At 41.5% G+C, this 13989-nt stretch overlaps 1 protein-coding gene across 9 annotated transcripts in view; it reads left to right on the top strand.

Moving 5' to 3' along the window:
- Positions 1 to 13989, top strand: part of CCDC88A (coiled-coil domain containing 88A) — a 356902-nt gene that overhangs the window by 215147 nt on the left and 127766 nt on the right. For all 9 annotated transcript variants that reach the window (XM_030557801.1, XM_030557800.1, XM_030557794.1 and 6 more), the window contains 2 exons: positions 6053 to 6199; positions 8201 to 8345. In XM_030557801.1, the coding sequence (XP_030413661.1) occupies positions 6053 to 6199; positions 8201 to 8345 (292 nt within the window). The remainder of the gene's footprint in view (positions 1 to 6052; positions 6200 to 8200; positions 8346 to 13989) is intronic.

The raw sequence follows: 13989 nt of genomic DNA, 5'->3' as shown, positions 1-13989 counted from the left end.
GTTAAGCCAATGGGCGAGCTCTCTACCAGAAGCTTGAGTGTCTTCACCAGATGTGCAACAGCAGCGTGTAGACCTGCCCTTATTTTCCCAGACTTGAAGAAGAGCACTATGTAAGCTCAAAAGCTTGTCTCCCTCACTAACAGAAGTTGGTCCAATAAAAGTGTGACGTTATTGGTATAAACTGGTACCATATAGAATATGGTTGCAACCAAGGTCCTGTAGTGGCACCAAATACTATGTAAAGGGGGTCATATAAGGTGTCTAAGACCAGGTTCTGGGTTGCTGGTTATGATTATGCTGTCTGTATGTCTGTATCATTTTGTAGTTGAAGTTATAAGTATTGGCTCTATACTGTCTGTACTTCAAATTGGTGCTGTAGTTCTGGGTGACACCCCAGACAAGTTGGTGTTAGCTCTGCTTAGCCTGCTTGATGGCCCATTAAAGACCATCAGCTACACAATTCACCCATTGAGAGGAGGCAGATACGCCTTGTAACTCAGCGGGGTGTGCAGGTACTTGCCCTTTGTGCCTCCAGACTCCATGTTGCTGTAATTTTCCACGGTAAGAACAAAGAAGTGTTCTTACACCTGGAAGTGCCTATATAAGGCTGATGCCTCATCTCCATTTTGTCTTCAATCCTGCTTCCTACCTCTGGAGGGACTTTGCTACAAGCTGAAGCTCTACGCAAGGGACTGATGACCCATCCTAGCGGGGGATGTTCTCCAGAGACTTGATTTGAACCTGCAGTTTACTCCATCACTGCTACAAGCCTGAACTAAGAACTTTGCCATTACTGTATGTAATTGATTCCATTTAACCAATTCTAGCTCTCATCTCTATCTTTTTCCTTTTATGAATAAACCTTTAGATTTTCGATTCTAAGGGATTGGCAACAGCGTGATTTGTGGGTAAGATCTGATGTGTATATTGACCTGGGTCTGGGGCTTGGTCCTTTGGGATCGAGAGAACCTTTTTCTTTTACTGGGGTGTTGGTTTTCATAACCATTCATCCCCAGGATGGGTGGCACTGGTGTTGACACTGGGAGACTGGAGTGTCTAAGGAAATTGCTTGTGTGACTTGTGGTTAGCCAGTGGGGTGAAACCGAAGTCATTTTTGTCTGGCTGGTTTGGTTTGCCTTAGAGGTGAAAAAACACCAGCCTTGGGCTGCGACTGCCCTGTTTGAGCAATTGGTCCTGAATTGGCACTCTCAGTTGGGTCTCACCAGAACCGCATCGTCACAAAAAGATATTACCTCACCCTCCTTGTCTTTCTAGAAAAAAATGAAAGCATTTAAAATATAGAGAAACTGATTTGGAGAGCCATAGAAATAAGTGTTGCAGAAGCACATAAATTAAGGGCAAAATAAAATTTAACATTAGATTGCAGAAAATATTTTAAATTAGCAAGAAGGTATTTTCCCCCAAATATGTTCAAATTACACAAAAAGCATAGAAACTAAAAATTTCCACAAGAAATGAGAGCATAGAGTTTAAATCATGCAGATAACAATGAAACAAAATTTAAGAAAATTAATCTCAAGGTGATCATTTGAAAGTCAGATGCTAGAGCACATAGTACATTTTCCAGGGGGTGCCTATAAAGCAGAGGATTCTCATATGTGGGCCATCTGAAAGGGATGAATTTCACCCATAGTATATAAATGATTTTAAGAACCTTATGATGAAAGACTTTGATGAAGGCAGAACTGAAAATGACGAAGTGGCCAAGTAGCTAAACAGATGGAATTTTCATATTCCTAAAATGCTGGTTTCAAACAAACAAACGCCGCCGCTCCCCCCACACCCCCACCACCTTTTTGTTTCTCTTTTTATAACTTTTATTTATAGGCTACAGACTCTGAAACCATTCCAAGTGTCCATGAATGCCCGAATAGAGACAGTAGTTAATAAACTAGTCATTTATGCACCTAAAATAACATTCAATTTTTTTTAACATTTGTGAAGTAAGGAAGAGTCAAGATTTTTTTGTTCAGTGATCAGTTTAATATAGAGCAGCTGGTTTGTGCTGACATTTAAAAGAGATATTCTTGGTTTGCATGAATAAAACTGAATTCTTGTACATTCCTTAATATTTTTGCCAGATGCCATTAAAGGATATGAAAACTGCTTGTACATATGCATCAGTTGAAGCTGTTGGGACCTCATAAGCATGCTATTGCATTTTCAACAGTATTAGACATGTAATTATGGGTCTAGGCAAAATGGATATATTTCCGTATACAAGTAATTGTGCTTTATTAGAAAGGACTCTTTAATGCTTTGATCTCTAATTCCTTCAACTCAAATACTTGAGGGATCTATTTGATATTAAAATAATTTATTAAATGGTGGCACAAAGAAGAGAGAGGGGTGTTTTATTGAGCAAAGAGGTGGTTTGCAGTTGAAGTACTTTTTGCCTAATATTTTGAAATATTGGTGGTATTTTGAATGTGCAGCTCAGTTAACAGGAACAACAATTGCTTAGGCTAGAGTGGCTTAATTTCCAATGTTCTACGAGGAAAATCCAGCCTCTGCCACACTGGCAATAGTGGTCCTCCAAGTAGAGCAAAACTAGTATTGTTCCTTTGTGCAAGGGAAGCCAACATTGTTTAAAAAAACAACAACCCTACAACATCTGTTTGTTGCAGCCAGGACACTGACTGGGATTGTGCCTTTACAGATCAAATTACAAAATCCAGGTATAATTGAGGCCAAATATGATTATTGGCAATGCATTTAACCATATCATTTTACTGAAGATTTCTTTTTCCTAAACTAATAATGGTTGGATAGTAAGTGTTTACAGTAGAGTTACTTAAAATTTCATATAGACATCAGTCTGCTTGAATAATAATAGAGGTCTGGTTTTAATATTTCAGATGTTATTTTTAGCACTCGTACATTTATAAAAATAGTTGGGCTCTCAAGCGATTAAAAAAATTAATCGCGATTAATCACACGATTAGAAAACGTAATCACGCTTAATTGTGCTGTTAATACCATTTATTTAAATATTTTGTTTTCTTAATTTTCAAATATATTGATTTCAATTACAACCCAGAATACAAAGTACACAATGCTCAATTTTATTTTTTATTACAAATATTTGCACTGTAAAAAACAAAATAATATTTTTTCAATTCACCTAATACAAGTGCTACGGTGCAAACTCTTTATCATGAAAGTTGAACTTACAAATGTAGAATTATATACCAAAAACTGCATTCAAAAATAAAACAATGTACAACTTTAGAGTCTACAAATCATAGACTCATAGACTTTAAGGTCAGAAGGGACCTTTATGATCTTCTAGTCTGATCTCCTGCACAATGCAGGCCACAGAATCTCACCCACCCAGTCCTGTAACAAACCCTTGACCTATGTCTGAACTATTGAAGTCCTCAACTTGTGGTTGAAAGACTTCAAGTGCAGAGAATCCTCCAAGAAGTGACCCGTGCCCCACGCTGCAGAGGAAGGCGAAAACCCCCCAGGGCCTCTGGCAATCTTCCCTGGAGGAAAATTCCTTCCCGACCCCAAATATGGCAATCAGCTAAACCCTGAGCATGTGGGCAAGACTCACCAGCCAGACACCCAGGAAAGAATTCTCTGTAGTAACTCAGATCCCACCCTATCTAGTGTCCCATCACAGGCCATTGCGCATATTTACCGCTAATAGTCAAAGATCAATTAATTGCCAAAATTAAGGTATCGCATCATACCATCCCTTCCATAAATATATCTGGCTTCAAGACTAAGCTTGATACGTCTTTTGCCCCCACTGCTCCCCTTGGAGGGCTATTCCAGAACTTCACTCCTCTGATGGTTAGAAACCTGTGGCTAATTTCAAGTCTAAACTTCCTGATGACCACTTTGTATCCATTTGTTCTTGTGTCCACATTGGTACTGAGCTTAAATAATTCTTCTCCCTCCCTGGTATTTATCTCTCTGATATTTTATAAAGAGCAATCATATCTCCCCTCAGCCTTCTTTTGGTTAGGCTAAACAAGCCAAGCTCTTTGAGTCTCCTTTCATAAGAATCATCCTAGTAGCCCTTCTCTGTACCTGTTCCAGTTTGAATTCATCCTTCTTAAACATGGGAGACCAGAACTGCACACAATATTCCAGATGAGGTCTCACCAGTGACTTGTATAACAGTACTAACACCTCCTTATCTCTGCTGGAAATACCTCGCCTGATGCATCCCAAGACCGCATTAGTTTTTTTAACGGACATATCACATTGGTGGCTCATAGACATCCTGTGATCAACCAATACTCCAAGGTCCTTTTCCTCCTCTGTTACTTCCAACTGATGCGTCCCCAGTTTATAACCAAAATTCTTGTTGTTAATCCCTAAATGCATGACCTTGCATTGTTCACTATTAAATTTCATCCTATTACTATTACTCCAGTTTACAAGGTCATCCACATCTTCCTCCCAGCTTTGTCTCCTCTGCAAAATTTATTAGCACATTCCCACTTTTTGTGCCAAGGTCAGTAATAAAAGATTAAATAAGATTGGTCCCAAAACCGATCCCTGAGGAACTCCACTAGTAACCTGCTTCCAGCCTGACAGTTCACCTTTCAGTATGATCCATTGTAGTCTCCCATTAAACCAGTTCCTTATCCACCTTTCAATTTTCATATTGATCCCCACCTTTTCTAATTTAGCTAATAATTCACCATGTGGAACTGCCTTTCTGAAATCAAGGTAAATTAGATCCATTGCATTTCCTTTGTCTAAAAAAATCTGTTACCTTCTCAAAGAAGGAGATCAGGTTGGTTTAACACGATCTACCTTTTGTAAAACAATGTTGTATTTTGTCCCAATTACCATTGACCTCAGTGTCCTTATTTACTTTCTCCTTAAAATTTTTTTCCAAGACCTTGTATACTACGGACTTCAAACTAACAGGCCTGTGGTTACCCAGATCATGTTTTTTCCCTTTTTTAAAAATAGGAACTATGTTAGCAATTTTCCAGTCATATGGTACAACCCCTGAGTTTACAGATTCATTAAAAATTCTTGCTAATGGGCTTGCAATTCTTGCTAATGGGCTTGCAATTTTGTGTGCCAATTCCTTTAATATTCTTGGATAAAGATTATCTGCCCCCCTCCCCCCCTGCTTTCATCCCATTAAGCTTCTACCTCAGATGTGGTAATATCTACCTCCATATCCTCATTCCCATTTGTCATCCTGCCATTATCCCTAAGCTCCTCATTAAAGACTGAGGCAAAGTATTTGTTTAGATATTGGGCCGTGCCTAAATTATCCTTAACCTCCATTCCATCCTCAGTGTTTGGTGATCCCACTTCTGATTTATATGGCTATAGAACCTTTTACTATTGGTTTTAATTCCCTTTGCAAGGTCCAACTCTACATGGCTTTCTCGCTTTATCCTTTCATGTTCTGACCTCAATAAGGTAGCTCTCCTTGCTGATCACTCCCATCTTCCACTCCTTGTAGGCTTTCTGCTTTTTCTTAATCACCTCTCTGAGGTGCTTGCTCATCCATCTTGGTCTACAACTCCTGCCTATGAGTTTTTTCCCCTTTCTTGGGATGCAAGTTTCTGACTGTTTCTGCATCTTTGACTTGAGGTAAATTCAGGCCTCCTCTGCCTTTAGATCCACAAGTTTTTCAATCCAATCCGCTTCCCTAATTAATTTCCTTAATTTTTTTAAGTTAGCCCTTTTGAAATCAAAAACCCTAGTCACAGATCTGTTTTTGTTTATCCTTCCATTTAGTTTGAAATGAATTAGCTCAGGATCACTCAAACCATTACTTCAACCATTTCTTCTGTGAGGTCCTCACTACTCACCAAAACCAAATCTAAAATGGCATTCCCTCTTGTTGGTTCAGCGATTAGTTTTTTTGAGGTAATTGCATGAGTTAACTGCGATTAATTGACAGTCCTAGAAAATAGTATAAAACAAGTTTTTTTTATCATTAAAATCCATTTTGTATTCTTACATTGATGTTTTAAAAGCTAGATATGCTGAAATCAGGTTTGGTATGAATGAGAAAACTTTTATTTCTGTTTAATTCTTGAAGGAATTAAAAGAAGACAATCAAGTATTGTTGGAAACAAAGACAATGTTGGAAGATCAACTAGAGGGGACCCGAGCCCGTTCTGATAAATTACACGAACTGGAAAAGGAAAATCTGCAGTTAAAAGCCAGACTACATGATATGGAGATGGTAAGTATTTAAATAGAAGATGACACTCATACCTGTGTTTTTAAGAATAACTTTTGTGCTTTGAATTTGCATTTGTAAGTTTTAATAATGGAAGGACTTCAAGTCTCAGTGGAAGAAAAAAGTAGGGCCTGAGTAGCTTACAGTTTTCAGACACACAGACGTTGTTATTTTCTTCAGTAGCTTCATAAAGAGACATTTAATCCAAAGGGGAAGAACCTACCTAAAAGTTACACAGTATTTAATTAAGTGGATAGAGTCTGTTGAGCAGGAATATAAAACCAGTGATACCATCCTTATCTCAAAGAAGGTTTTACTTGTTATCTGGTTGAATAGTCATCCAAAAATGAATTGGTTAACATTTGGAAAGTTAAAAACCAGCAAAGTTTTCACAAATATTTTCACAAAAATAGTTTGTGTTTTGACCAGCTCTAATCCAGACAATGCAATATTAAGTTTTAAAAAAGCAAATAATGTTTGTATAACTATTAACATTATTTCTGTTTTTTTTTAATCTTACCAAAATACTAGTATGCCGTACCAAAATAATAAACACCCTCCTTCCCTTTACTTTGGAGCTGGGGATAGAGGACTGGCACGGGAGTGAGTAGAGCCATCTCCACAAGCTTAATGCTGACAGAGTTCCTGTGTGCAAGGGAAAATTTTCCATCATTTGTTTCCAGGCACTTTCAGGCCATTGTAATCAGTCCAGAAGTGGCCTTAGTAGACTAGAGAATCCACATGTTAGTATTTTGTAAAATAATGGTGTGATGGGTTCGGTCACAGAGACCCTCTTGGGACTGTCACCTGATGTGCTGGAATGACCTCTGAGCTTGTTTTCCACTGCCAACTTGGGACTCCAGAACCCTGCCTTGTTGAGCCAGACATGCTGGTCTGCTGCAACACAGACTCAGGTCTCGTCCATTCCCCCAAAGCTTCAGACTTTAACCAACAACTGTTCAGCAAGTCACTTGTCTCCAGCACAAAGACACCCAGTTCCCAATGGGATCCAAACCCCAAATAAATCTGTTTTACTCTGTATAAAGCTTATATAGGGTAAATTCATAAATTGTCTGCCCTCTATAATACTGATAGAAATGCACAGCTGTTTGCTCCCCCAGGTATTAATCACTTACTCGGGGTTAATTAATAAACAAAAGTGATTGTATTAAGTATAAAAAGTAGGATTTAAGTGGTTTAAAGTAATAGACAGAACAAAGTAAGTTACCAAGCAAAAGAAAATAAAACATAGAAGTACAAGCCTAATACATTTAAGAAGCTGAATAGAGGTCAGTCTCACCCTCAGAAATGTTCCAATAAGCTTCTTTCACAGACTAGACTCCTTTGTAGTCTAGGCCCAATCCTTTCCCCTGGTACAGTTCTTGTTAGTTCCAGCTCAGGTAGTAACTAGGGGATTTCTCATGACTGGCAGCCCCCTTTGTTCTGTTCCACCCCCTTTTATATCTTAGGCAGAAGGCGGAAATCCTTTGTCTCTCTCTGGGTTCTCACCCTTCCTTCTAAATGGAAAAGCACCAGGTTTAAGATGAATTACAGTATCATGTGACATGTTCACATGTACTGTGAGACTTCATTACCCACTGGCTGACACACATACATATACAGGAAGGCTTATAAGTAAACAGAGCCATTTACAACCAATTGTCCTAGTTAATAGGAGCCATCAAAATTCCAAGCCACCATTAATGGCCCACACTTTGCATAGTTACAATAGGACTTCAGAGAAATACTTCGTTCTTCTAGCTTCAGATACAAGAATGATACATTTATACAAATAGGATGAACACATTTATTAGATTATAAGCTTTGTAATGATACCTTATAAGAGACCTTTTGCATAAAGCATATTCCAGTTACATTTATTCACATTCCAAGCATATTTACATAAAGCATATGGAGTGCAACGTCACAAATGGCTACTGAATTTTATATTTTTGTGCATTTTGAGGCAGACTATTTTAAAGGTTCATGTTAATAATTTTTAAGGAGCGTGACATGGACAGAAAAAAAATCGAGGAACTCATGGAGGAAAATATGACTCTAGAAATGGCTCAGAAACAAAGCATGGATGAATCATTACATCTTGGGTGGGAACTTGAACAGATGAACAGAACTACTGAGCTTTCTGAAGGTAAATGAATACTTGCTGCTAGTTTAAATAGAAATTTGGAATAGTATAGCGGAACAGGGTATCAGAGTTATACTACGAAATAATTTTGAAAATGATGCTTGAAGTGGCCTATTTGCATGCATAGTTATTTCTACACTCATAAGGTGAAATCATCTTCAGTAGAGCTATACAGGTTTACACCAGCTGACAATGTGACCCAATTTGTTTAATTTAGAAAACGGCATGAAAATAACAAAAGACCTTATTTATGTCATGATTTTTGTGACATGCTGAAGAAAAATATGCCGTTTTTCCATCTTCTTTGGAATCAGCTGGTTAAAATGGACATCTGTTAATGATGATGGTTCCACTTTGAATGGCCTCTGCAGGTTCCCACTTTTAAAACTGAAGCCCTTGTGCTGTGTGCCTCTTGAATCTCCCTCATCTAGTGCAGGATTCTGAGGCTGTAAAGGGGAATGGCCCAAAGATGGGCATAGTTTGACTTTTGTGTTTGGGGGAGCAGCTCTAATCAGGCCGGTGGGGTTGCACATGAGAGGGCAATTTTTGTGCCTGTCCAAGGCTTGCAGTTTGGGAGGCAATGCCCTCCCTCCCCCCCCCAAACTACACCCAGAGGCCCAAACCATCCTTCAGTTCTTTGTGAACCCCTGAAGGTGCGATGAACTCTTGTGTGTATGAAGTGTCCTAGATACTTTTCTTGTCATTTTTCTTTTGCCCTGTTAGGGTTATTTTTATTTTAGTTACATTGTAGTTAGTCAACTTTTCTTTATTTAAGAAAGAAGAAAGGGTGTCTGTCCAGCACAGGCATCATCTAATCCCATACAGAACTGGAGGGTTGGCATAAACCTGTTGATGGTTCTGGACAGATGTGAGGTCTGCTGATCTGTCTCACCCAGAGCCTGCAGGGATCATCTGAAGCTCTAGAACAGGGGTTGGCAACTTTTGGCACATGGCCCATCAGGGTAATTTGCAAACCCCTGTTCTAGAATGTCCTATTGTGGGAATCTCTGCAGGTAAAATATTCAGAAATGTCCAAATTTCCAGGCTGGGATTCCAAGAAGGGTATAGCACAGCCTTCATCGGCTTCAAAATCCTCCAACTCTGGTTTCCCTAAGCTACCTTCAGTATCATTGGCAGTGCTGCTAATTGGACTCATTGAGAAGGGGTCAGATCTGATGGCAGAGGAAGTGAAGTCCCAGCCAGATTGGCATCAGCATTATCCAGCCTCCTTGATGGCCTATTAAAGGCAATCAACTATACAATTAACCCATTGAGAGATGGCAGGGGCTACACCTTATGAATTAGCAAGACATGTAGGGGCATGCTTGTGGACAAGAACTCTAAGGCTTTTCTATGCCATGTGCTGTAAGTTTGTGTTTGGGACAAAGGGAGTACGAGATACATGGCAAAAGAATATAAAAGGCAGCTGCATCTTCCCCAGTTTGGTCTTCAATCCTGCTTCAAACCTCTGGAAACTGAGGTTCTCTGCAAACAGTTCTCTACAAACTGAAGCATTAAACAAAGGACTGAATGACCCATCCAAGCTGTGGATGTGCCCCAGAGGGTCTTTCAAGCCAGAAAACTCACCACTACTGCTTAGAACCTTAAATACGGACTTTGAAGTGTTAAGTATGTATCTGACTCCTTTAACAACTCTTTTTGTTCTCTTTTATTCTATAATAGACTTTTAGTTTTAGATACTAAAGGATTGGCTGGTAGTGTGATATTTTGGGTAAAATCCAAACTAATTTTGATCTGGTAAAGTGGCTGGCCCTTTGTGGATCAGAAGACCATTTTGTATAGTGAGCAGAGTTTTTAAATAACTTCTCACTATACTGGACCTATGTGCTGATTGAGAACCAAAGAACTGGAATGCAATGAAAGGGGCTGTGTGATTTCCTTTTTAGCTTCTTGATAACCAATGTGGGGGATCAGGAGCACAATTTCTGACAGGTTGGTGAGTCTAACTTCAGTGTTAACCACCAGGGTTAGGAGAATCTGCTCTCCTTTTTGCAACCTGCATGACCTTGGCATTTTCAATGAATACCTAGGCACCCCGAGTCACAGTGGACGCAGCCCAGCAATGTCTGTACTGGAGTTCCTCTCCTACAACCATCGCTGACTATGATCCTAACCACCAATGTCTCCCTAATCAGTTGGGTGGCACATCTACACAAACACACAGTGCAGGGGAGATGGTCATCCCCCAAATCCACCTTACACATCAACCTCCTAGAACTATGAGTGGTCCGCAATCCCTGCTGACATTTCCTACTTCTCAAACGTCATACAATAAGAGTGATGACGAACAATCTCACTGTATTACATCAACAGGCAGGGCCGACTGAGGTCCCACCCTTTATGCTCAGAGGTGATCAAATGTTGGAACTGGTATATCCAGAACATCTGCATTTCAGCCACATACCTCCTGGGACACCAGAACACCAGTATGGATGCACTCAGCAGGACATTCTCTCACAATCATGAGTGGGAGCTGGATACATGAGTACTTAGCCCATATTCAGTCAATGGGGCCATCCCACCATAGATCTCTTTGCCAGTCAACACGATGCCCGTTGCCCTCAATTCTGTTCCAGAGCTGGACTGGGGTACGGATCTCTGGAAGACGTGTTCTTCATAACCTGTAATGCACAACTCCTTTATGCCCTCCCTCCTATTCTGAGTACTTCACAAAATACAGAAGGACCAAGTTCATGTCATACTAATAGCTCCAACATAGCCACGACAGATCTGATCTACTTACCTTCTACGTTGATAGTATGCTGACCAATCTCTCTCCACTTAATGCAGGGGCTCCTCTCACAGGACACAGGACGCAGTCTCCTTCCCAATCCACAGATGCTCCACCTCAAAGCCTAACTCTTCCATGGTTCCGGGGTCTGGAAGTCACCTGCTCAGACACGGTCAAACACATACTTTTGAATAGCAGACATGACACTACCAGAGCATTTACATTCATAAGGGGACAAGATTTCACTGCTGATGTACCTCATACCAGGTTGACGCAGCACACACTTCATTGCCACTTATTCTTGACTACATTCTACACTTTAAACAGTCAGGATTGGCCAATAGCTCTATTAAGGTACACTTAGCGGCAATCACTACTTTTCCCTTCCCCATTGACGGCCACTCCATCTTTACGCATCAGCTAAAAAATTGCTTCTTGAGAAGTATTCAAAATCTCTATTCCCATATGAGACCTGATCTCGACCTGGGAACCCAGCCTAGTCCTACGTTTTCTGACTAAGTCCCTGTTTGACGCAATGGCAACCTGTTCTTATGTACATCTATCAATGAAAATGGCCTTTCTTGTCGCCGTCACCTCTGCTAGACAGGTGGCCAAAATCTCGGCCCTCCTGGGATATCCACCATAGACAGTTTTATAAAGACAAATTTACACTACACCCACACCCAAGATTCTTACCTAAGTTCCCAACATCTTTTCATCTCAGTCAATCGATACACCTCCCTTGGTTCTTCCCGAAGCCTCACAGTAATCAACAGGAGGCAGCTCTACACACCGTACATTAGAGGAGCACAATTAGCATTCTACTTGGACAGGACTAAATCCTTCTGGAAATTGCCATGATTATTCCTCCCCACCACCAAATAATCCAGAGGCACTGTTATATTTAAACAACGCCTCTGTAAATGGAGCTCACAGTGCATACATTTATCTTACGAACTCCATGATAGACAATCTCCTACCTCAGAACACATTCCACATGATCGTTATCTTCCACGATTGCTTTCTTAATAATGTCTCCATTTATGACATTTGTAAGACTGTCACACAGACATCGACAGACACTTTAGCCCAGCACTGTGCTATTATGCACAATGCCATAGCAGATACTCTCCTTGGACATGCTGTCCTATCCTCAGGAGTACAGGTCACCCTGAAACCCCAGCCTTCCAACTAGGGGCACTGCTTTATTGTCATCTACAGAGGAGCACCCAAAGGGACATCACTCAAAGAATAGAGGGTTACTCTCCCTGTGCAGTAATTGAGGTTCTTTGAGATGTGTGTCCCTATGGGTGCTCCACTACCTGCCCTCCTCCCCTGTGCTTCAGAGCCAAAAATATAAGCTCTGCAGCAGAGAAGGAACTGGGGGTGTTCGGACTTTACAGCACTTTACATTTCGCACACAGCACAAGAGAGGGGAGGTGTGCATGTACGGTCAGACAGGCCCTGCTGGTGAAAATCTCCGAGCCCAGGTGCAGTTGGTGTTGCCGCACCTACAGTGGAACACCCATAGGGGGACATATCTTGAAGAACCTCAGTTATTGCAGAGGGTGACTAACCCTTTCTTTTCAAGCTTTTTGGTACTGACTTCCTTTCTTCCTAAACTGTGCCAGAGAGATCTCAGGGACTGGTGCCAGTCTACAAACCTGTTGTTGAGAACACTGTATCAGAACATACCCAGCTAGATTGAAGGCAGCATCTATAGGATGTCTTTGCACAATGTTCCTCATACAGTTTTGCAGAGCCACTACTTGAAGTTCTCTGTATGTGCTTCATGCAAATGTTTCCCTAGCTGAGCTCTGATTTGGAAAAGTGAAATTGCAATAATTTGTAATGCTTTCTTGAGCTGGCATCCAAAGCTGATAATTATTTTGTTAGTTCTTCGAGTGCTTGCATGTTAGGTCCATGTTCACAGTCAATTTTTCCCTCATAAGAGCATAAGAATGGTTACACTGGGTCAGACTAAAGGTCCATCAAGCCCAGTATTCTGTCCTCTGACAGTGGCCAATGGCAGGTGCCTCAAAGGGAATGAACGGACAGGTTTTCATCAAGTGATCTGTGCCCTGTCACCCAATCCTAGCTTCTGACAAACAGAGGCTAAGGACACCATTTCTGCCCATCCTGGATAATGTACATCATGGCCTGAAGGATTCTAAAGTCACTCTTAGTCTCTGGGTATATATGCATCAGCACCTTCAAGGAAACACTTCAGGCCTCAACAACTGGTCTGCTTCTTGGCTCCAGCACCGCACCAGGACCTGTTTGAGAAGCAAAATGGGTTATAAATGAAGACATCTGTCCCCACCCACTTCAGCCTCACTCCCAGTCTCTCTCAGATACTTGGGAGGCTATAGACGGGCCAGAATCACCCCTGCGGCGCCGCCTGCTGGTATCTTCTGGGAATTAACTCGATTCAGCTCTGGAGTGCCTTCTGCAGGCCGGTGATCCACCTGTCCTCTGGCCCCCGTGTCACTCCCTGGACCCGGTGTCCTTTCACATGGGGTGCTTCCCCCTGGCAGTAACCCCTTTCTCTCAGGGTGTCCCGTTCCCAGGGAACCCGTACCCTCTATCCCCACCTTGCCTCAGTATATGGCTACTGCCAGTCATTGTCTAGCCCACGCCCTGGGGCAGACTGCAGTATCAGCCTACTCATCGCTGGCAAGGAGGGTTTGGACCTGCTGCCCTGGCCTACCCCAGGGCTGCCCTCTGCAAACCCCAGTACCTATTAGCCCAATGCTAGGCCGCAGCCTGGGGCTTTCCAGGCTAGAGCTACCCAGCTCCTCTGCCTTTCCCAGCCCTGCTTCACTCAGGTACCTTATGTCCAGCTCCTGCAGCCAGGCCCATCTCACTCTACAGCTAGAGAGAGCCTGCTGAGCT

Source organism: Gopherus evgoodei, chromosome 3 (genome assembly GCF_007399415.2).
Source record: "Gopherus evgoodei ecotype Sinaloan lineage chromosome 3, rGopEvg1_v1.p, whole genome shotgun sequence".
Classification (NCBI taxonomy): domain Eukaryota; kingdom Metazoa; phylum Chordata; order Testudines; family Testudinidae; genus Gopherus; species Gopherus evgoodei.
This window is presented reverse-complemented; position numbering and strand designations above follow the sequence as displayed.